At 44.8% G+C, this 22,474-nt stretch overlaps 1 protein-coding gene across 2 annotated transcripts in view; it reads right to left on the reverse strand.

Moving 5' to 3' along the window:
* Positions 1–806: 806 nt before the first annotated feature.
* GPR180 (G protein-coupled receptor 180) overlaps positions 807–22,474 on the reverse strand; it is a 67,548-nt gene continuing 45,880 nt past the window's right edge. The window contains exon 9 of one of the 2 annotated variants that reach the window (XM_033948742.1): positions 807–1,252. In XM_033948742.1, the coding sequence (XP_033804633.1) occupies positions 1,094–1,252 (159 nt within the window). In that variant the 3' untranslated portion in view covers positions 807–1,093. The remainder of the gene's footprint in view (positions 1,253–22,474) is intronic. The other variant, XM_033948743.1, reaches the window with a different exon arrangement.

Below are 22,474 nucleotides of genomic sequence, written 5' to 3' on the forward strand. Positions count from 1 at the left end.
CCTTAGGAACTCAATTTCCCCATCCCGTCCCCATGAGTTTTGTCACTGTCCCTGCCCCATTCCTGTAAGATCTGCCTTAACTGCACAAGCCTTGAACACTTATGGTTTTAAAGTGCTTGAAGCTTGTGCAGATGAGGATAGAGCTTGCAGGAATGAGGCAGAGACTGAAAAAGAATTTGCAGGGACGGGAAAATGAGTTCCCGCGGGGACAGGGAAAAATTTGTTCCCGTGTCATTCTCTATTTTGTTCACTATGCTTGATATTGGGCCAAATACATCATGAAGGATGCCGGTAAACCAGAGGAAATTAAGAAAACAATGAAACCAAGAGGGCTAGATAATATGATCTATGGGCTTAGGATAAAGAAGTTGGTTTTATCAAGCCTGGAAGAGAGCAGATAAAATAGGCAACTGGATAACAGTCTTCAGACACAGGGAGGGGGTTACAGTGAGGATGGCAGTCAGCTGATCTCCTTGGACACTCAGGAAATACAAAAGAACGGACCCAGCAGGGAAGATTTCGATTAGACAGTAGCAAGAACTTTCTAACTATGTATGAAGGCAATTAAGCAATAGAATTTAAAAATATATATATATTACCACGGGAAGCGATAGATCTTCCTCACTGAAGGTTTTAAAGAGCAGGTTAGACAAACATTTGTCTAGGATGATAAAAGGCACCGTGGAAAGCGCCTGGAGACAGGATTAAAGCACTCCTTGGGTCTCTTCCAGTCTACAATTCTAAGTAAATATTACTGCTTTATCAACGACATCCTTCATTCTTCAATAACAGTAAAGCTTTCAAAATGTATTTTCAAAAGAAGTTTAATAGGACTATTCACCTGACAATATATATTAAAAGTTGATGGCTTCAAATCTGCTTTCATGCCAGTAACATTTTGCGCTGCTCCGTCAGTTTTTGGCACTTGTACCAATACAGTGGCCCAGGAATCTGCAGAACACCTTCCCATTAACCCAGAGAAACCGATGCACAGAAATGTAATGGTAAAAATGGAACGGTTGCAGCAGCATCTGGGAAAGTCCACTATTGCACATTTATCAAGTTGGTCTGTGATTCTCTTTTCCCAACACTACTAGGAGTAGTAGCGACTTCTGTGTCCTGATGGAACTGTCAGTGGCAGAGTCACAGAAGAGAGGGAAGATACCTCCCAATACAGGCTGTGAGACAAGAAAAGTCTGTAGAGGAGAATCATTGAGGCTGACTGGCACAAGATCACAGCAATGGTAATAATCTGAGGGAAAAACAAAAAAGAAATGTGAGAAAAGTGTTAAGGGTTTACACTGGAACGTCCCAAATTTGTCGTAGACATCACAGTTAAGTCATGCTTTCAAGATAGCCACAGTACAAGAAACTGTCATATACTGGGTCTCCAGTGCATGAGATTTCATCCTATTCATATTTATCTTGGTAATCCTGAAAACCCAACTAGCTGTGGGGTTCCCAAGACAAGTTTCAAAAACCCTGGCTTTGACAAAGTCCATACAAGAACAGTCACAATCTAATCTTTAGCTTATTTTTTTTAGTTCAAAATTTTTATTGAATTTTAAAAAAATACAAATAGTGGTCAGCAATAAGGTGCAAAATGTTACAGACAAAAGATGCATAGAAACTGAACAGAAATATACTGGATCATTTCCTAAAGGAACTTGATTCAGTTTACAGTTCATTAAAAATAAGGTAACAAACTTATAGGCCAAGTGGAGAGAGTACTATTAGTTAAAATTAGATAGATATTTAAATAGTTAAGAGACAGTATATAATATCCCAAAAAATATAAATTTGAACAAGACAAGGTTTAAGGGGCTATTTTCACAGTCTTGGCTGTAACATATACACTTTGGATTTTTGAGAGTATTCACATAAACTTTCTAAAAACTTTATGTAAACTACATAGCAAATGTTAATGTGTGTGCGGTTTTTTAATGGGATAATTTTAAAATGGAAAATATGCAAATACTTTCCTTTTGAATGCATAAGTTGATAGGCAGTTTAAAAATGAGCTATTTAAAGGTCACACCACGGATAATTGTATAACAGGACACCTAGGCTGGACACATAGGTGCATAGGTTATCCCTATTTTACAAAAGCAATATAAGTAGCTATGTGCCTTTATAAAATAGCAAAGATACTTTTCTGTAGCAGGTGTTCTCAGATGACACCAGGTATATATTCTCACATGTGATGACACCATTCAAGCGGTACGGACACTACCAAAGTGCCCCGTCACTTTAATTTTTTTAGGATGTGCCCATACCACACACATGCTGGTGCCTTCCTGCTGATGTCAGCTCGCAGGACCAGTAACAAAGCTAAGAAGCCAACTAGGGAAGGTGGGCGAGTTGTGAGAATATATGCCTACTGCCCTTGGAGAACACCACGGTATCTTTGCTTTCTCTGACACGTGGCATAATATTCTCACATGTGTAATTCCCAAGCTACCAGGATCGTGATTCTGGATGAGGATAATGGATATAGAAATATATGTACCTAGCAAAACCCCAAGAGGGTTTGAGGGAAAGTTGGCGCTTAGAAAGTAAAAGATTTTGCAGAACTGCTTGCCCAAACCCAAATGTCTCTTCTGGAGTTTTGTTCCAAGCAGTAGTGAGAAATAAAGGTATGGATTGAGGACACAGTAGCCGCTTTGCAGATGTCCTCAATAAATGCAGAGCAGAAACGAGATACCATTGCAGCTATAGCTCAGAAATTGTGAGCTTTTATACAGTCCTATAGCATCAGCCCAACCTGAGTATATATGAAGGAGATACAGTTAACATAAGAACATAAGCATTGCCGCTGCTGGGTCAGACCAGTGGTCCATCATGCCCAGTAGTCCGCTCACGCGGTGGCTCTCCGGTCAAAGACCAGCGCCCAACTGAGACTAGCCCTACCTGCTTACGTCCGTGTTCAACAGAACTTAGCTAGCTTTGCCTTGAATCCCTGGAGGGTGTTTCCCCTATGACAGACTCCGGAAGAATGTTCCAGCTACGGGATGAGAAAGACCTGGGAAAATTTAAAACTGCGTTAAAAACTTTCCTTTTTAAAGACGCCTTTTCTACATAATTTTTATATTTTATGAATTATGTTTATTTGGTTAATCCTGTTTTAATTATATCCCTTTTGTGTTTTCCTTCAATGTCTCTTCTTTACTTTAAAATTATATTTCATCCCTCCTTTCCTCTTGTTTAAGAATGTTTAAATTTAAAGTTTTTTAGTTATTAGTTAAACATTGTATGTATTGTAATGTTTTGTACTGTTATTGTTTTCCATATTTATATTGTATATTTTAAATGTACATCGCTTAGAATATTCGATTAAGCGATTTATCAAGTCCCATAATAAACTTGAAACTTGATAACTTGAAACTTACGTTTGTACAGAATCTATCCCCTTTCAACTTTAGAGAGTGCCCTCTTGTTCTCCCTACCTTGGAGAGGGTGAACAACCTGTCCTTGTCTACTAAGCCTATCCCCTTCAGTACCTTGAAGGTTTCGATCATGTCCCCTTCTCAATCTCCTCTGTTTGAGGGAGAAGAGGTCCAGTTTCTCTAATCTTTCGTTGTACGGCAGCTCCTCCAACCCTTTAATCATCTTAGTTGCTCTTCTCTGGACCCTTTTGAGTAGTACCATATCCTTCTTCATGTACGGCGACCAGTGCTGTACGCAATACTCCAGGTGAGGGCGCACCATGGCTCAGTACAGCAGCATGATAACCTTCTCCGATCTGTTTGTGATTCCCTTCTTTATCATTCCTAGCATTCCGTTTGCCCCTTTCGCCGCCGCCACACATTGCATGGACGGCTTCATCGACTTGTCGATCAGAACTCCCAAGTCCCTTTCCTGGGTGGTCTCTCCAAGTACCGCCCCCAGACATCCTGTATTTGTGCAGCCAAGTGGAGATGGTTCTCTTGGTAACAGGAACTCCCGAATCTGTTAGGGTCAAAAGCCACAAAGAGAGGATCTTCTATATCAGGGGTGTCAAAGTCCCTCCTCGAGGGCCGCAATCCAGTCGGGTTTTCAGGATATCCCCAATGAATATGCCTGAGATCTATTTGCATGCACTGCTTTCAATGTGTGCTAATAGATCTCATGCTTATTCACTGGGGAAATCCTGAAAACCTGACTGGATTGCGGCCCTCGAGGAGGGACTTTGACACCCCTGTTCTATATGGTTTAGTACAGGTAGTATGTCAAAGTACATCTGCAGTCCAATGTACGAAGAGCTGCCTCTCAAGGATGCTTATGTGGTTTTGGAAAGAACAGACAGTACTACGGACTGATTGAGGTGAAATTTCGAGATGACTTTAAGCAGGAATTTAGATGAGTTTGGAGCACTATTCTGTTGTGGTAGAATCTTATGCAGGGAGTATAAGATACAAGTGAAGATTGGATGATGGAGATTTGGACAATGAAGATTTATATAAAACTGTCATAATATCTGTATTTTTTTGGGATCTGCAGCTTCCTCAATTCTTTCTCCAAACAGGTCACCTCCCTTACAAAGCATGTTGGAAAGGCGCTCTTGAATTGAAGTTTCCAGATCTGAAACTTGAAGCCAGGCCAAATGACACATTGAAATAGCTACTGCAATGTTAGGGAAGATCACTCACATGGTGTGCAGATGTGAAGGCTATCAGGAAAATGACTTTCCAAATGAGAAGTTGAGAGAATAAGTTCTAAGTGGTTCAAAGGGAGACTTCATAAGAATTGATAATACCACATTAAGATCCCAGGCAACAGATGGAGTTCTGATGGTAGGTTTAGTGTGGTAAAGTTCTTTCATGAATGTGCCAACCAAGGCATGAACAGAAAGAGGTTTCTTGTCCAAGGGAGAGTGAAATACACCAACAGCACTGAGAAATACTCAAACCAAATTGGATTTTGGACCAGAGTTTAAGAGGTAGAGAAGGTACTCCAAGTTGTATGGAAGTGGACATATGACAGGTCCAAAAAATGCATTATAAAACAGGAAGAAAATCTCATCCATTTGAAGTGGTAACAGCATTGTGTGGAAGAAAGTATTTACTTGCTCAGTGCAAGAAACTATGCTGTGAGTGCTAACGATTGTGGGTTGGAACAAAGAATGGATCCCTTGTTCTATGTTAGTAGTGTTAGGAACAATTGCAACTTGCATGATTCCTTGAACGAGAGCTCTTGGAGGAGAAGGAACCAAGATTGATATGGCCAATGAAGTACTATGAGGATCATGGTGCCTCGATCTTGGCAAAATCTGAGTTCCCAATGAGAGGTATCAGTAGAAATGTGTAGAGGAATCTATCTCCCAATGAATGAGGAAGGCATCAGACAACAGATGACTGGAGGTATAGAGTTTGAAGCAGAATAGTGGATGTTTGTTGTTGTTTGGTGGTGAAGGGAGAATGTGAAGAAATCTGTGTCCGGTGTCCCCCATTTGGAAAAAATCTGACACAAGACAGTATGCCATGAGCAGCTGCCAAGTCCAAATCAGGAGGGAGTTGAAAGGAGACTCTTTTGGTGGGTGGATTGGCGGTTTCTGAGCAAGCATAGGGCATACTTGTGAGCAACAACTTGAAGCACCTACTGTTACACCCTTCATGCAAAAACTACACAGGATACCAGCACCTTACAATGCTAAATTTAAAACTACAGTGGTACCTTGGATTACGAGCATAATCTGTTCCAGGAGCATGCTCGTAACCCAAAATGCTCGTTTATCAAAGCGAGTTTCCCCATAGGAAATAATGGAAACTCGCTTTGATACGTTACACCCCCCACCTCTCCCCCCGAGGCAAGGGCGCTGCTCCCCCCCCCCGTGTGATCTGGCACCCCCCCCCGTGAGAACAGGCACCCCCCGCCCGACCAACTTTAACTCACCCCCCCGTCTGGCACCGGCATGAGAACCGCTCCCCCCGCAAGAACAGGAACCCCCAGCCCGACCAACTTTAACTCACCCCCCCCCTTTGGCACCAGCACGCAGCCCACAAGTGCTGGTGCCGCTTGAAGATCTTCCCAGTCTCTGCCGGCTTTGAGCATGCATCTGCATGGTCGGGCAGGGGGTTCCTGTTCTCGTGGGGGGGGGGAGATTTGAGTAGGAGAGGGCCCTTTGCGAGTGGGGGGGAGCGATGCCGGTTATCGGGGGGTGCTTGCAAATCGAGTCAACACTCGGATTGCGAGACACGTTTTGCGAGAATGTTTTGCTCGTCTTGCAAAACACTCGCAAACCGGGTTACTCGCAAACCGAGGTTTGACTGTATTTGTTATTAAAGCTCCTCAGACAAAATGTGCCAGAATACTTAAAAAATAAGCTAACCCTTTACACACATTTGAGACTTCTTGAGGTCCACTCAAGAAGCATCACTATCTGTATCCTCATCAAAAGAAATAGTATGTAATACCCACCAGCGAGCATTCTCAGGAGTAGCCTCCACGCTCTGGAATTTACTCCCAGAGGGGCTATATCTAACTCCAAACTACCTTTACTTCAGGAAGAAGAAGAAAGCCAGGCTCTTCACTCAAGTCTTTACTACAAAGGGTGATTGACTACACGCTCATTTTGCACCAGGACAAGCTTGCTACACACATTGTAATTGAATCAGTTTCTTATATCTTGTTTGACTATATAATCATCTTACCTGGAGTTTAGTCTCCCATCTGTTTACCCCAACAGACTCTGTACCACCCATCTTGTCCCTATCTAATAACTGCAGTTGGCCCTTCAGCTATAAGATAAGCGGACTACAGAAAAGCATTAGCATCATAACTATGTTATTTGAATGTTCGGATGTATACTTATCAGTTGTTTCATAGGTATTATGCCAACATTATATCTCATTTGACTTTCAGTGCTGTTACAAGTAAATTTTTCAAACTGTTTCATGGCAGTACTAATTAGGTTTAAATTTGCTGATTTTGAGTTTACCTCCCCCATTGCATTTGTATTTATATTTGCGTTTTTTACTACTGTTATGCTGTTAACAAAATTGTAAGTTTTATGTTGAATTGTACTTCCTTTACACTGCCTTGGGTGAATCTCTTCATAAAGGCAGTTAATAAATCCAAATAAATAAATAAAAAAGAGTTCAACTTTGGTGAAAATAGATTAATCTGCCTCCGATGGGAAACTTGAGAGGAAGAGTTGGGGGAATGTTGGCGATACTCCAGAAAGGAGTCAAAAGGATGACTGCTGTTTGGACTGAGATTGAGGTTGTGATTTCTGTGGTCTCTTGCCTTGTGTGAGGTTATTGAACAGCAGGCCCAGAACATAAGGAAGAAGGCCGATTGTAGCGGTGTTTAGCATTATAGTAAATTTAATGTCTGGATGAGGTAGAATATCTTCTGGATGATGAAGATTTATATAAGTGTCATATTATCTGTATGTTTTGGGATCTTCAGCTTCCTCAATTTTTTCTCCAAACAGGTCACCTCCCTTACAAAGCATGTTGGAAAGGCGCTCTTGAAGTTTCCAGATCAGAAACTTGAAGCCAGGCAAAACAGTGCATTGCAATAGCTACTGCAATGTTAGGGAAGAAACATTAAAGGCATAAAAAAGTTGCTCTAGCCATGAACTTTCTAGTAGAAAATTTATGTTTTAAATTTATGTATGCTTTTTTTGTAGCCCACATAGATTTTGAGATATGTGGGATATAAATCTTTTAAATAAATAAATCCTGGACACATTTAAATTCTATACATTTTGTCTTTCTAGGAGCTACCTGGACTGATAGGAGAGCTCCCAGTTTTTAAATAAAGTATCCTTCAAGACTTTGTGTAAGGGTACCTCAATGCATTCATTTGGTGGTGCTTCAAAATCAAGGAGTTCTTAAAGTTCAGAATGAGGTTCTTCCTCAGTTTTCATTTTGATTAACAAAGCCTGTCCCATCTGCCTTATAAATACAGTAAAATACATACTTTTTGGAAGAGATGTGTGTCTTTGAGGAAGAAAGGAAGGCTCAAAGGGTATACCATAGGATTCCTCTGCTGGGTATTCTGGCAACTCCTCATCTGAATGATTGGAGATATCCAAGTCAGACTAAGCAAATCAGAGAATGTGTGTCGAAAGGCATATCAAAAGGTCAATGTTCTGAAGCAGAAGATAACTCTTCCACCAATGACAATGCATGCGTTGAGGTGAGTCCATGCCAACACTGATGCTCAACATCAAGGAGGGGTGCCAGTACCAGAAGAACTGTTTAACGTGGAGATGATGTGAAATATTTAGGTGCTCTTGTGGACTCAGGGCTTACACTTAAAGGGCAGGTGCTAGCAGTAGTTCAGAAGGTGTATTTCCATCTTTGTTTGATGAATGGACTCGGGCCCTATTTGGCAGCACATTTGTTTAGGACGCTGTTGCAGATAATTGTTCTCTCAGCCCTCGATTATTGTAGTTTGATATTCCTGGGAGTGCCGGGGTGGTAAGATCTCTGTTTAGATTGGGAAGACGAGAACATGTGACTGAATATTATGTAAGTTTGTATTGGTTGAAGGACAAGATATGTTATAAGTTATTGGTAACCGTTTACATGTGACTACACAACTTGGCCCCCAAACATCTCCTCCAGAGTATCCTGCCAAATGCTCCGCCTCGATTGCTTCGGTCTACAGAACATTTTGATCTGCAAATTCCATCTGTAAGAGACCTGAGGTTATCATCATCCAGAGATAGTATTTTTCATTGTAGTGGGCCCAGGGAATAATCTCCCTGAGTATATTTGCCAACAGCAGAATATACAGAATTTCAAGAGATTACTCAAAAGGCATTTGTTTTGTCAGATGAAATACAGGGTCTGAGATTAAATAAATGAGGAAGAATAGAGATTGATGATAGTAGGGTGCTGGTTACTGATGTATTTTACTGTCTGGATTGTTTTTCCTGTTTGTAGGTATGTTTGTTGTTGATTCGACTTGTTTGCTATATGTAATTTTACATTTTTGTATGTAAGTGTGTAATTCGCCCTGGATAAGAGCGTGGATAAATAAATAAAACTAACAGAAGAAACATTGGAATGGAAGCAGTCTGCTGTACCAATTGGTGGGGCATGGGAAACCTCAATGTTGAGGCATGCCTACAAGGAGATATCATCTGGTTGGAAGAAAAAAGGTCATCTCTGTGTAGTTTACTATGAGTCAAGGAAGTCAACGCTTTAAGGACGTATTGGCATGCCTAGAAGGGGTAGAATGTTTGTACTTCTTAGCTTTCTTACATGCTCTGGACGCAGTGTTGATGCACTTGAAACCGATATAAACACCAGGGTGATAGGAAGCTAAGTGTCGGGTTCAGAGATCCCTGCCAATCTCGATGTCAATGTGGTACCAAAACATTTTTCAAACTGAAGTTTCCAGGGTTCGCCTGACCTCTTTGGCATACGGAGACAGATGTCAAAATTTAATGTTCCGATGTTCAGGACCAAGAGACTGGACATACCAAATAAGTCGGTCAGAGCCCGAGATGGTCCAATTACATTGAGAGCATTTCTTAAAGCCTCTTGGTACCTTCTTTGATACAGAGGGGAAAACGTCTAATTCTAAATCAAAGGGCTCAATGGCTTGGGGAGCTAGACTGAAAAGTATCCCGAAAATGATAGATACTCCCAGGTAAGAAAAGTGGCTCTGGGTGGCCCGAAGGCCAAAAATAAAAAAATTGACAAAAATAAACCAGAGTTAGGTTAAATACTAGAACACAATAAAACCAAAAAAATTATGAATGAAATATTTAAAAAAGGATGGGAAGGCACAAAAAATTAGAAAAAAGTTTGACACACTGAAGAGAAAACTTTAGACAGCTTGAAGACTCAGTCTTCCATTGTATTGTCCCTGTATAAGGACTAAAATCCAGCTGTCTTTGGAGGACATTTAAAAAAATTCCTTAGACCTTTAAGCCCACTAGGGACAGAAAAATTGCTTGCACTGCGAGCTGATGTCAGGTGGGAAGGCACCGGCACAAGCATAGTATGGGCACATGAATGCTGGCTGCCAGCATTTCTGATGGCCTAACCGGAATGTCAGCAAAGGACTCTGGGATATTATATTAAACAATCTTTCTCTGGGCATGTTAGTGCAGATAGACTGAATAATCCCCCTATACAGAATCCACATATCTTGAGAAATCTAGGCTAGCTGGATACTCAAGATATGTGGATTCTGTGCCAACATCCAACAGGCAGTGCCTAAAACATTTAAAGTGATAGTGTTCTTGATAGCATCCGTACCAGGTTGTGTAAATGACTTCACCACATGCGAGAATATTATACTTGCTTCTCCTTGGAGAAAGACTCTCTCCTACCTATAGTAGGTAAAGACATTTTTACCTGCTCTAAGCCAGGTACTAATAGCCTAGGTTTTGCATGGATATGTGCTTATAAGATACTCCACCTCCACTCAACTGTTGCTCACTCCACATAAAGCACAGTTACTTACCGTAACAGGTGTTATCCAGGGACAGCAGGCATATATTCTCACATGTGGGTGACGTCATCTACGGAGCCCCGATGCGGAAGCATTTTCAAGCAAACTTGATTGAAGATTTAAGTTTGCTCTGCTGCTCCACGCATGCGTGCCTTCCTGCTCCACTAGGGGGTGCATCCCCTCGTGGTCTCCAGTTCACTTAACTAGCCAAGAAGCCAACCTCGGGGAGGTGGGTGGGTTGTGAGAATATATGCCTGCTGTCCCTGGATAACACCTGTTACGGTAAGTAACTGTGCTTTATCCCAGGACAAGCAGGCATGATATTCTCACATGTGGGTGACCTCCAAGCTTACTGAAGAGGGATGGAGGGAAGTTGGCAATTTAAGCAAATAGATTTCGCAATACCGATTGGCCGAACCGGCCATCGCTTCTGGACAGGGAGTCCAGACAGTAGTGGGAGGTGAAGGTATGAACCGAAGACCACGTGGCAGCCTTGCAGATTTCCTCGATAGGTGTGGACCTGAGGAAGGCTACGGAGGTTGCCATCGCTCGGACTTTGTGTCCCGTTACTCGACCATGCAGCGCGAGACCAGTCTGAGCATAGCAAAAGGAGATGCAATCGGCCAACCAGTTGGATAAGGTGCGTTTGGAAACTGGGTGGCCTAACCGGTTTGGGTCGAAGGACAGAAACAGTTGTGGGACTTTCCGGTGTGGCTGAGTGCGTTGGAGGTAAAAGGCCAACGCTCTTTTGCAGTCAAGAGTGTGGAGCGCCACTTCTCCTGGGTGAGAGTGGGGCTTGGGGAAAAACACGGGTAAGACGATAGACTGATTTAGATGGAAATCAGACACTACTTTAGGTAGGAACTTTGGATGGGTGCGGAGTACCACCTTGTCGTGATGGAATACCGTGAAGGGTGGGTCCGCTACCAGAGCTTGTAGCTCACTAACCCGCCGTGCGGACGTGAGCGCGAGTAAGAAAATTACCTTCCAAGTGAGGAATTTTGGATGGCATTTGTCTAATGGCTCAAATGGAGGTTTCATTAGTTGAGCCAGAACCACGTTAAGGTCCCAAACCACCGGGGGAGGTTTGAGAGGGGGGTGGACGTTTAGCAGACCCTTCATGAAGCGAGTGACTAAGGGATGGAGCGAGAGGGCTTTCCCTTCCAGGGGCTGATGAAAGGCCGCAATCGCACTGAGGTGTACTCGAATGGAGTTGGTCTTTAGGCCGGAATGAGATAGTTGAAGTAGATAGTCAAGGACCAGGGGGCGGGGACCGACACCGGGTCCTGGCTGTGGGAGGAGCACCAGGTTGAGAATCTGGTCCACTTTTGTGAGTAGCAGGTTCTCGTTGAGGTTTTTCTGGAGGCCTCCAATATCTCCTTGACTGATTGAGATACGGGGAGAGCAGTCAGGGGGAGAGAAACCAAGCATTCAGATGAAGAGACTGAAGATTGGGATGTAACAGTGAACCCTGACCCTGTGACAGTAGCGAGGGAAACAGAGGCAGAGGCAGTGGATCTCTGACACTGAGTTGAAGTAGCAGGGAAAACCACGGCTGGCGTGGCCAGCGAGGGGCAATCAGGATCAGGGTGGCTTGTACTGTTTTCAGGTGGACAAGCGTCCGCAGTATCAGAGGAAACGGCGGGAACGCGTACAAGAATCTTCCCTCCCAGTCGAGGAGGAAGGCGTCGGCCTCAAGCCGGTCCGGGGAGTATATCCGGGAGCAGAAGAGAGGTAGCTTGTGATTGTGAGGGGACGCGAACAGGTCTATTTGAGGTGTCCCCCACCGTTCGAACACTCCTCGTAGTGCCTGAGAGTGTAGTGACCACTCGTGTGGCTGGAGGAGGCGGCTGAGTCTGTCCGCCAGGCAGTTTTGTTCTCCTTGTATGTACACCGCCCGTAGGAAGGTGTTGTTGGAGATTGCCCATTTCCAGAGGCGCAGGGCTTCCCGACAAAGGGGCCAAGACCCTGTACCCCCTTGTTTGTTTACGTAGTACATCGCTACCTGGTTGTCGGTTCGGATGAGAACCACTCGGTCGCGGAGCAGATGTTGAAAGGCTACAGTTGCGAGGTAGATGGCCCGAAGTTCTAGCACGTTGATGTGGCAGCAACGGTCTTGTGCTGACCACATTCCTTGGGTGCGTAGGCCGTCCAGATGGGCTCCCCAAGCGTACTCCGACGAGTCCGTGGTGAGTACCTTGCTGTGGGGTGGGGTGAGGAAGAGCAAACCTTTGGAAAGATTTGAAGAGTCGGCCCACCAGCGGAGCGATCGTTGCAATGAAGGAGTCACTGTCACGGAGCGGTCGATCGGGTCCCGGTCTAGACGCCATTGAGACGCCAGGGTCCATTGAGGGATTCTCAGATGGAGGCGGGCGAAGGGTGTGACATGGACGGTGGAGGCCATGTGGCCCAGGAGGGTCATCATCTGTCGGGCTGATACTGAGGTCAGCCGAGATATCCTTCGGCTCAGACTTACTAACGCCTCCAAGCGCGGAGGGGGGAGGAAGGAACGGAGGCGAACCGTGTCCAGCGTGGCCCCGATGAACTGTAGGGACTGCGAGGGGCGTAGTTGAGATTTTGGGAAGTTTATTTCGAACCCCAGACTTTGTAGATAGGTAATAGTCTGTTGGGTCGCTGAGATAACCCCTTCCTTGGACGGGGCTTTGATTAGCCAGTCGTCCAGGTAGGGGAATACCTGGAGGCCCTGGGAACGTAAGGTTGCTGCTACCACCACGAGGCACTTGGTGAAGACCCGAGGTGATGATGCTAGTCCGAAGGGGAGGACTCGGTATTGTAGGTGCCAGTCCCCTACCTGGAAACGCAAGAACTTGCGGTGAGCGGGGTGCACTGGGACATGTGTGTATGCCTCCTTGAGATCGAGGGAGCAGAGCCAGTCGCCCTCGTCGATCAGGGGGTAGAGTGTTGGTAGTGAGAGCATCCGAAACTTTTCCCGTACCAGGAATTTGTTGAGGCGTCTCAAGTCTAGTATTGGGCGTAGGTCTCCCGTTTTTTTCGGTACCAGGAAGTAGCGGGAGTAGAAGCCCTTCCCTCGTTGGTCGGGGGGGACCTTCTCCACTGCTCTCAGGCGGAGCAAGTCTCGAGCCTCGGAGAGGAGTAGAGGTAGCTGAGTCCGGTTGGGAGGGCAATTCCTTGGTGGATTGTCTGGGGGAATGGCCCGAAAGTTGAGAGAGTACCCTGATGAGATCACGCCAAGGACCCATGCGTCCGACGTGATTTGTTCCCAGCGAGGGTAAAAGGCTTTGAGTCGACCCCCGATGGGAAGGAGGCCTGGGACTATGGCGGAGGGGGCCCGCCCCCTTCCGCGTGTCCCGTCAAAAGGACGGGGATGGTTTGGTGTTCGCGGGCGGTTGAGACTTGGGCATGGCCCTGTGGTGGGCTTGCGGACGTCTGGGTGGGGGCCGCGAGAAAGCAGGGGTGGACTTTTGTGGGTAGCGGCGCGGAGGGGCCCTGTATGGCCTGGGCGCTGGCGGTTTGGGCTTTTGCCGGACAAGGGAGGCAAACGAGCGTTCATGTTCGGAGAGGCGTTTTGTCGCCGCCTCGATAGTGTCATCGAACAATTCCTTTCCCACGCAGGGGAGGTTAGCCAACCGGTCCTGTAGGTTGGGGTCCATGTCGACCAGGCGCAGCCAAGCTAGTCGGCGCATGGCGATAGCGAAGGCTGCTTCTCTGGAGGAGAGTTCGAAGCCATCGTAGGCCGCGTGGAATAGATGAAGGCGCAGGTTGGAGAGGGATTCTAAGAGCAGGCCGAACGTTCCCTGCCGGGAGGCCGGTAGGTCGATCTCAAAGGCTCTCAATAGTCCAATGAGGTGTTTGAGGTATGATGTGAAGGTGAAAGTGTAGCTTTGCACCCTAGAGGCCATCATTGCGTTTTGGTATAGCCTCCTGCCGAACTTGTCCAGGGTTCGGCCTTCTCGGCCTGGGGGGACCACTGCTGAGACCCGGGACGGGTGAGCCTTTTTCAAGGAGGATTCTACTAGCAGCGATTGGTGGGAGAGCTGTGGTTGCTCGAATCCCGGGTAAGGTACTGTGCGGTACTTGGCCTCCATTTTGGAGGGTACGGCCGTGACCATGTAGGGGGTCTCCAGGTTCCTGAAGAAGGCCTGTTGGAGTACCGGGTTAGGTGGTAAGCGAAGGGACTCTCTGGGCAGTGATGGCATATCCAGCTCCGCCAGGTATTCCTTAGAGTATCTGGAGTCGGACTGGAGGTCTAAGTCCAATGCGTGGCCCATGTCTTGGACAAAGCGAGTGAAGGATGGGCGAGATGTCCCCGGGGCCCCGTGCGGGGTCGGGGAACGAGACCTTCGTCGGTTGGAGAAGGATAAGGAGGCTTCCCTCGAGTATCGAGGTTCATGCTCTGATCCATGCTCCGAGACTGGGGAAGCACTGTGAGAGTGTTCCGGGGTTGTCGATCTTCGGCGTCTCGAGGAGCCCCTCGGAGACGATGCCGGGGTTAGGGGTACCGATCGATGCCGGGTTGGTGACCTTGATCCGGACTCCCTCGGAGAATGCGTCCGAGGGGGAGTTCGGAGGATGCGCGGGTTGGAGAGTGATAACTCAGCCACCCTTAGTGGTCCCGTACGAGGTGTGGGAGAACGGCCTCGTAGAGTTGGTGAACCTCGTGCCCTCTTGGGGGTGCGGCGGTTCGAGGTTTCTGTAGTTCTAACCCGACGTTTTGCCCCTCTGCGGACTGCGGAGGGGGAACGTCTCGGGCGTCTCGGCGAGGAGTCCGAGGAGGATGGGATGCGGCGAGGGTTGCGCACCTTTCCTCGAGGTTGTTCGGTGTGAGGCTCAGGCTGGTCTGGCACATTCGAGGTCGAGGCCGATTGAAACTGGGCCATTGCAGCGGACAGCTCCGACGTGATCATCGCTCGGAGTAGGTCCTGGAAGACGGGCACGGACAGCATCGAAGGCATGTCCACTGCCTCGGTGCGCTCCACCGGGGGCGACCTCGTATTAGAGTATTCCCGTGTGGTGGAGGCACGGCCCGAAGGCTTGGAGGGCTTAGACGGGGCTGTAAGCATGGGGCTTCCGCCATGCGTCGCCGTTGTCCCCGAGGTTGGCTTCTTCGCTGTTACAGAACCTGAAGAGGGAAGAGGGGACTTACCCGGAGCCGAGGCTTTTTGTTGTCCCGAGGACTTCGGGGTTGAGTCTCGAGGCGATGCTGAGGTTTCCGGGGCCGAGGTCAAGGCCGGGGTCGAGGCCGGGGCCGACCTCGAGGCCGAGGTGGAGGGTTGGTCCGGGGTGAAGAGATCCGCCATGCGGGCTTTTCTTCGGCGGAGGGCCCGGTTTTGGAAAATAGCGCACTGGGGGCAGGAGTCGGTTGGATGAGCCGCCCCCAGACAGAGGATGCACCGGCGATGCGGGTCTGTGAGAGAAAGAAGCCGCTCGCACCGGGTGCACTTTTTAAATCCGGTCAGAGGCCGGGACATTAAATCGAAAGTAGCCGCGGCTCGATTAGCCACGCGGCCACGGGGACCCGGAAGCCTCCGGGTCGTCGAAAACGAAGCAGGAATCAAGTAAAGGAGTAAAGAATTCGCGCACAGCGACTTAATCGTGAAAAAACAAGAAAAAATCGCGGTGCTAGAAGGCAGTTGGGGCAGAGCCTGAAAAACACGTCTTCTAGGCTCGCGGAAAATTTTGAACTGGAGACCACGAGGGGATGCACCCCCTAGTGGAGCAGGAAGGCACGCATGCGTGGAGCAGCAGAGCAAACTTAAATCTTCAATCAAGTTTGCTTGAAAATGCTTCCGCATCGGGGCTCCGTAGATGACGTCACCCACATGTGAGAATATCATGCCTGCTTGTCCTGGGATAAAAAGTATGCCCTGCGTGTCAGTAGCACATACCCCAGGCAATTTTACCTGTGGAAAATAGCTTTAGTATATTGCCACTTTATCCACAGAAAAGCTTAATAAAATAACCCCACGGTAAGCAGGAGATCTAATCGGTTTCTAAGTTATCTGCTCTGTGCCTCACCTGTTCAGAATACACAAGCAGAAAGCATATAGGCTATCCTCCAAAAAGTAATTAATTATATAAACTCTATTAAAAAATTAGAAAAATGTTTGAATACTAACCCCCCAATACACACACACATATTAAAATTTTACAATTCATAATTAATTAGAAATGTATTTCATCTCCATTCATTTGACTTTTTCCCTCTTATTTGAGCAGCCAGAACCCAAAGAAAGAACATAAGCATTTTCATACTGGGACAGATCAAAGGTCCATCAAGACCAGCATCCTGTTTCTAACCATGGCCTATCCTGGCAAGATCCCAAAAGAGTAGAAAAGATTTTGTTGCTTATCCTAGAAATAAGCAGTGGATTTTCCCAAGTTCATCTTAATAATGACTTATTTTAGGAAATTATCCAAATCTTTTTTAAATCCTAAGCAGCTGCTTTTACCACATTCTCTGGCAACAAATTCCAATTATCCACTCTGTCTACACATAATTCAATAATGAAATTATTGGTCTCTGGAATACTCTATTTTGTGTCAAAGCAGGGTCTGGGCCGATCCATTTTTTAAATATTTGTGAAATTTTGTTCTTGAAAGTTAAATCCATGATTATTAAAAATGATATAACAAACATTGTATAAATGCTGAACATCAGCCCTAAGTCAGGTGCCATCACAAAAAGATGATACAAAGTTGATCAACTCTTGCTTATTTTAAATTGAAAGTGGGCTCATGATCACAGGGAGAAACCTAAAATTTATTGAAATATTTGCTCCATCTCTGATGTTTTTATAATTCCACTTCTAACATCATTTCCTTAAGTTCCATACTGTAATTATGCATTTTTATTTTGTTCTGTTTTCAAGGAAAAATACACAACACAGAAAAATGTACAGCAGAAGTATGGTGAGGAGGTGCAATTGAGCTTCCACAAAGCTAGACTGGCAATGGACATTCAAATTTATAATTTTTCTTGTTAACAGCTAAAACTGAAATAGTGATGCCAAATATCAGGTGCTTTGGTGAGCTTTTTAGTATGTTTGCTTGAAATGCTGACCTGAAAAGTCAATTCTTGACCAATGCAAGATCACAGAGACCAGAAAAAAAAAAATCACAACCCAAAATGCTGTAAAGAAGCATACAGAAATATAAATATATTTCAATGGTCTGTCGCTTTCCAGACTGAATTTATAGATATCTAGTGACACCTTGTGGGCTAGTGCAGGATTATAACTTATATTCTTAAGTACAACTGTTTACAAAAGGGATGTTAAACTGTAATCCTTATGAACTGCAAACCAGCCTGGTTTTCAGAATATCCTAGGCAATAGACATGAAATATTTACATGTAGCTAAGGTGATTTATGCAAATTTCTCATATATATTCAGCAAAACATCTCATTTATATGTGGGAGGGGGGAAGGGATTTAATATACTGCCTTTTGTGGTATAATCAAAATAAATTTACATATTATATACAGGCATTTTTTTGTGTTCCTAGCGGGAATTCTAAGGAATTTTTTTTTTTAAATGTCCTCAAAAGTCAGCTGGATATTAGTCCTTACACATTGGCAACATGATAGGAACCTGAGTCAGAAAGAAATGGAAATAAATCTCCAAACTGTTAGAACTTTCTAGCAGGATGAACCACAGTCCTTCTATATTTGCACTGTTGTGCAGGTCCACCAAATTCTGTATATAGTAACTATAAGAAAAGCCAACTTTTATAGAAGGTAGAATTTAAGGAGTTTAGCGCTCCAATAACACCTGTTACAGGTAAGTAACTTTTTTTCTCATAGGATAAGAAAGATATATAGTCCTAATAAAAAGGCTAAGAATAGAATAAAACAAAGTACCCATGATTAACAAACATTTTTGTTAGTGATAGGCCACTTCTATCATGTTTAGGCATGTTTTACATAATAGTGTGTTTGGGAGATGTGTGTGTTTGCCCATATGCATCTAGTACCTATATTATTTATTTATTCAATTTTCTATACCATTCTCCCAGAGGAGCTCAGAATGGTTTACATCAGTGGTCTCAAACTCAAACTTTTTGCAGAGCCATATTTTGGATTTGTAGGTACTTGGAGGGCCGCAGAAAAAAATAGTTAATGTCTCATTAAAGAAATGACAATTTTGCATGAGGTAAAACTCTTTATAGTTTATAAATCTCCCCCCCCCCCCGAAGGCCTGCAAGTTCCCCCCTTCTTTGCAGTGTCCTCCAGCTTCCCCCTGGCCTCCCGGTTTTAGTTTCAGCTAATTACCGCAGCCTGCAGAGAGGATCGCTGGTGCCAGGGGCAGGATCGCGGCAGAGGGACGTGCTGCTGAGGATAACTGCAGCCTGCAAAGATCGCTACAGCACCAGCGATCCTCTCTGCAGGCTGTGGTAATTAGCTGAAACTAAGACCGGGAAGCCAGGAGGGAAGCCGGAGGATGCTGCAAAGAGCGGGCAGCACTAGTACAGACCGAGGGCGGCAAAATAATACCTGGCGGGCCGCATGTTTGAGACCACTGATTTACATGTATGTATTCAAGTGCTCAAGCATTTTTCCTTCTCTGTTCCGGCAGGCTCACAATCTACTTAATATACCTAGGGCAGTTGGGGGATTAAGTAACTTGCCCAGGGTCACAAGGAGCAGCACAGGTTTGAACCCACAACCTCAGGGTGCTGAGGCTGTAGCTTTAACCTCTGTATCTCTGGGGGTGGGGGAATAGAAGAGATGGAAGGTGTTCTTCCAGCCCACTAGGGATCAGAAGCCCTCCAAAGGCAGAAGGGTCCAGGGCTCTCATCTGTGGGAAAACATGTCAATGTGTCACATTGCAATGGTGTACCCTAAAGCTTTTGCTGCTTTTTTTTTTTTTTTTAACCTTTAAACAAAAATCAACTTGTAAATAAAAATGGACTTTAAAACTCAACAATTCTACAGCACACACTAACCTAACATATTATCATATTAGTAATCCCTCCCCAAACAGTAATGCAATACAAATGAATTGACAGAAGTCCAGATCAGTGTCTTGCAGATCTCTTCTGTGGAAGCTGACTTCAGGTAGGCCACTGTCACCACCATGGACATGACATTATTTATTTATTTATTTAACACATTTGTATACCGCCTAAAATTTAAGCGGTTACCAATTAGAGAATGACACGGTGGCTGTGGTGAATGGCCTTGTCTCCTCAGTTAAAGAAGGGAACGTGCGCGGTCACCGATCACGTGCAGTCCCCTCCCTCCTTCCTACCTGTCGCATCTATCTCCCTCCCTCTTACCTTTGTGGTGCATTTTACTTTACAGTGTAATTTGTTCAAGCTGCCGGAGCCTGCCTGAAGTTGCGTGCATCTGCAGGTGGAAGCTTCTCCTCTGATGCAACTTCTTATTACTCTAATATACTCTGTTTTGCTTAAGGATAAAGTAGTATATTAATTGTGTTGATAAAAATTTATAAAACAAAACCCTGCCAGCTGAACATCTCTTTCTCTAGTTCAGCAGCCAGAACTTTGATTTATAAGGAAGGAATAAGCTAAATATTGCAGTACTGAAGCTTGTATGGATGCTGCGGGGACAAAAATCTCGTGCACAAATACAAGTTGTCTGGGGCAGTACTTGGAGAGACCTCCCAGGAAAGGGACTTGGGAGTTCTGATCAACTAGTCAATGAAGCCATCCACGCAATGTGCAGCAGCAGTGAAAAGGAAGAACAGAATGCTAGGAATGATAAAGAAGGGGATCACGAACAGATCAGAGAAGGTTATCATGCCAGATGAGGGCCATGGTGCACCCTCACATGGAATACTGCGTCCAGCACTGGTCGCCGTACATGAAGAAGGACACAGTACTACTCGAAAGGGTCCAGAGAAGAGCGACTAAGATGGTTAAGGGGTTGGAGGAGCTGCCGTACAGCGAAAGATTAGAGAAACTGGACCTCTTCTCCTTCGAACAGAGGAGATTGAGAGGAGACATGATCGAAACATTCAAGGTACTGAAGGGAATAGACTTAGTGGATAAGGGCAGGTTGTTCACTCTCTCCAAGGTAGGGAGAACGAGAGGACACTCTCTAAAGTTGAAAGGGGATAGATTCCGTACGAACATAAGGAAGTTCTTCTTCACCCAGAGAGTGGTAGAAAACTGGAACGTTCTTCCGGAGTCTGTCATAGGGGAAAACATCCTCCAGGGATTCAAGACAAAGTTAGACAAGTTCCTGCTTGAACAAGAACGTATGCTGGTAGGGCTAGTCTCAGTTAGGGCGCTGGTCTTTACTAGAGGGCCGCCGCGTGAGTGGACTGCTGGGCATGATGGACCACTGGTCTGACCCAGCAGCGGCAATTCTTATGTTCTTATTACTCTAATATATTCTTAACAACTATGTAGAGTATAGTAATAGTCTCTACAGAAAAAAGCAAGCTGGACTTAACTTTCAAAGGCTTCGATGTTGCCGGTTGCTTCAGCTGCTTAATGATTTTGAACACGGCAGTACAGATGTGGTGCCGCACAGAAGTGGCCTCTGTTGTATAGTGTATATGGCAGCACAGCTGTACTGCCACGTTCAAAATCATTAAGCAGCTGAAGCAACCGGCAACACCAAAGCCTTTGAAAGTTAAGTCCAGCTTGCTTTTTTTTTCGTATTTTCTTCCGTCTCATTCTACTGGATAAGTCTTCAATTTCGTTTTGTAATATTTCAATTTTGTTAAAAGCTCTCTGTGCAACCACGGGTTGTTTGTCGTGAGCACGGTCACGTGCTCTTCCAGAAATTCCAAATGTGCATTTAGTTGTGAAAACTGAGAAGTTATTGCATTTATGTCCAATTTGATTTCTAATGTATTTTTTAGATTTTGTTGTATCAATTCTTTAAGATTAATATCTTTGGAAATCGAGTCACAAGCAGGTTCCAGTTTGTTAGGCAGTAAAATGGCCTGCACAGCCTTCTCCGGGGTGGATCTTTTTGATGATGATTGCACAGAAAATACTCCACCATTCTTATATTTGGAAGCCATAGTAGAATGATATCTCCATGTACAAAGTACATATTAATGTGAAGAAAATGCTGAAATAATAATTTTAGTAAATGCTGGGAAGAGAAAATGACTCATATGTCCATAGTGGTTGCATCCCGCCTAGGCAGGGTTATTATTTTTTTTTTTTACTTGGTATTTTCCTCTTGCTTCTTTGAAGATTGGAATGGAATTATGAGAATTTTTTCCCTATTTGATTTTTTTCCCATTCTCACCTCCTCCCAATGCAATTAGTCCAGTCACTGCAGCGATAGACCTCAGCCAGAGATTGCACCAGGCTATTCCTGAAACCCTGTAAATCCCAATGACCGTTGCTGATATCCTCTCTCTCCTGATGACCATGTTGCAAGTGCCCTACTCTCATGGAAGAGAGTCTCAGCTGAATTACAGATTCCAACAAAATTAATTACAACAAACAAAATCTAAGGAGAAATTAGGTTCTTACCTGCTAATTTTCTTTCTGTTAGCTTGTAGACCGGTATAGTTCCTTTACGGATGAGTAATATGCCTCTGCTACCAGCAGGTGGAGACAGAGATCAAAACTTGTATATTTATTTATTTTGATTTCTATCCCATCCTCCCAGTAGCTCAGAACGGGTTACAAGCCAAAATTCACAATGGAAAACATTTATCAGTAGAGCATCCCCTCTTGCTACTCCAGTTTGCCAAATAGCCAAACAGAACCAAGAAAATTTCTTAACTGAAAAACAGAAAATGACACTCCAAACAGGGGTGTAAGAAAACAACAAACATCTTTAAACAACTGTTGGAACATTTATAGAACTTGATCCTGGAAAGAAAATATCCCCACAGCTTACCAGCTAAGCTAGATGAGCCATCTGTTCTTAATTCTCCTCGGCCCTAGAAAAATAATAGAACCCGCAGAAAAATTCAAATTCTGCACTCGAACAAAAAAAAAAACAACCCGCAAACACCGCTCAAAGACAGATAGGGTGGGGAACTATACCAGTCTACAAGCTAAAAGAAAAAAAATTAGCAGGTAAGAACCTAATTTCTCCTTCTGTATCGCTTGATAGACTGGTATAGTTCCTTTACAGATGGGACGTACCAAAGCAGT

Source organism: Geotrypetes seraphini, chromosome 6, assembly GCF_902459505.1.
Source record: "Geotrypetes seraphini chromosome 6, aGeoSer1.1, whole genome shotgun sequence".
Lineage (NCBI taxonomy): Eukaryota > Metazoa > Chordata > Amphibia > Gymnophiona > Dermophiidae > Geotrypetes > Geotrypetes seraphini.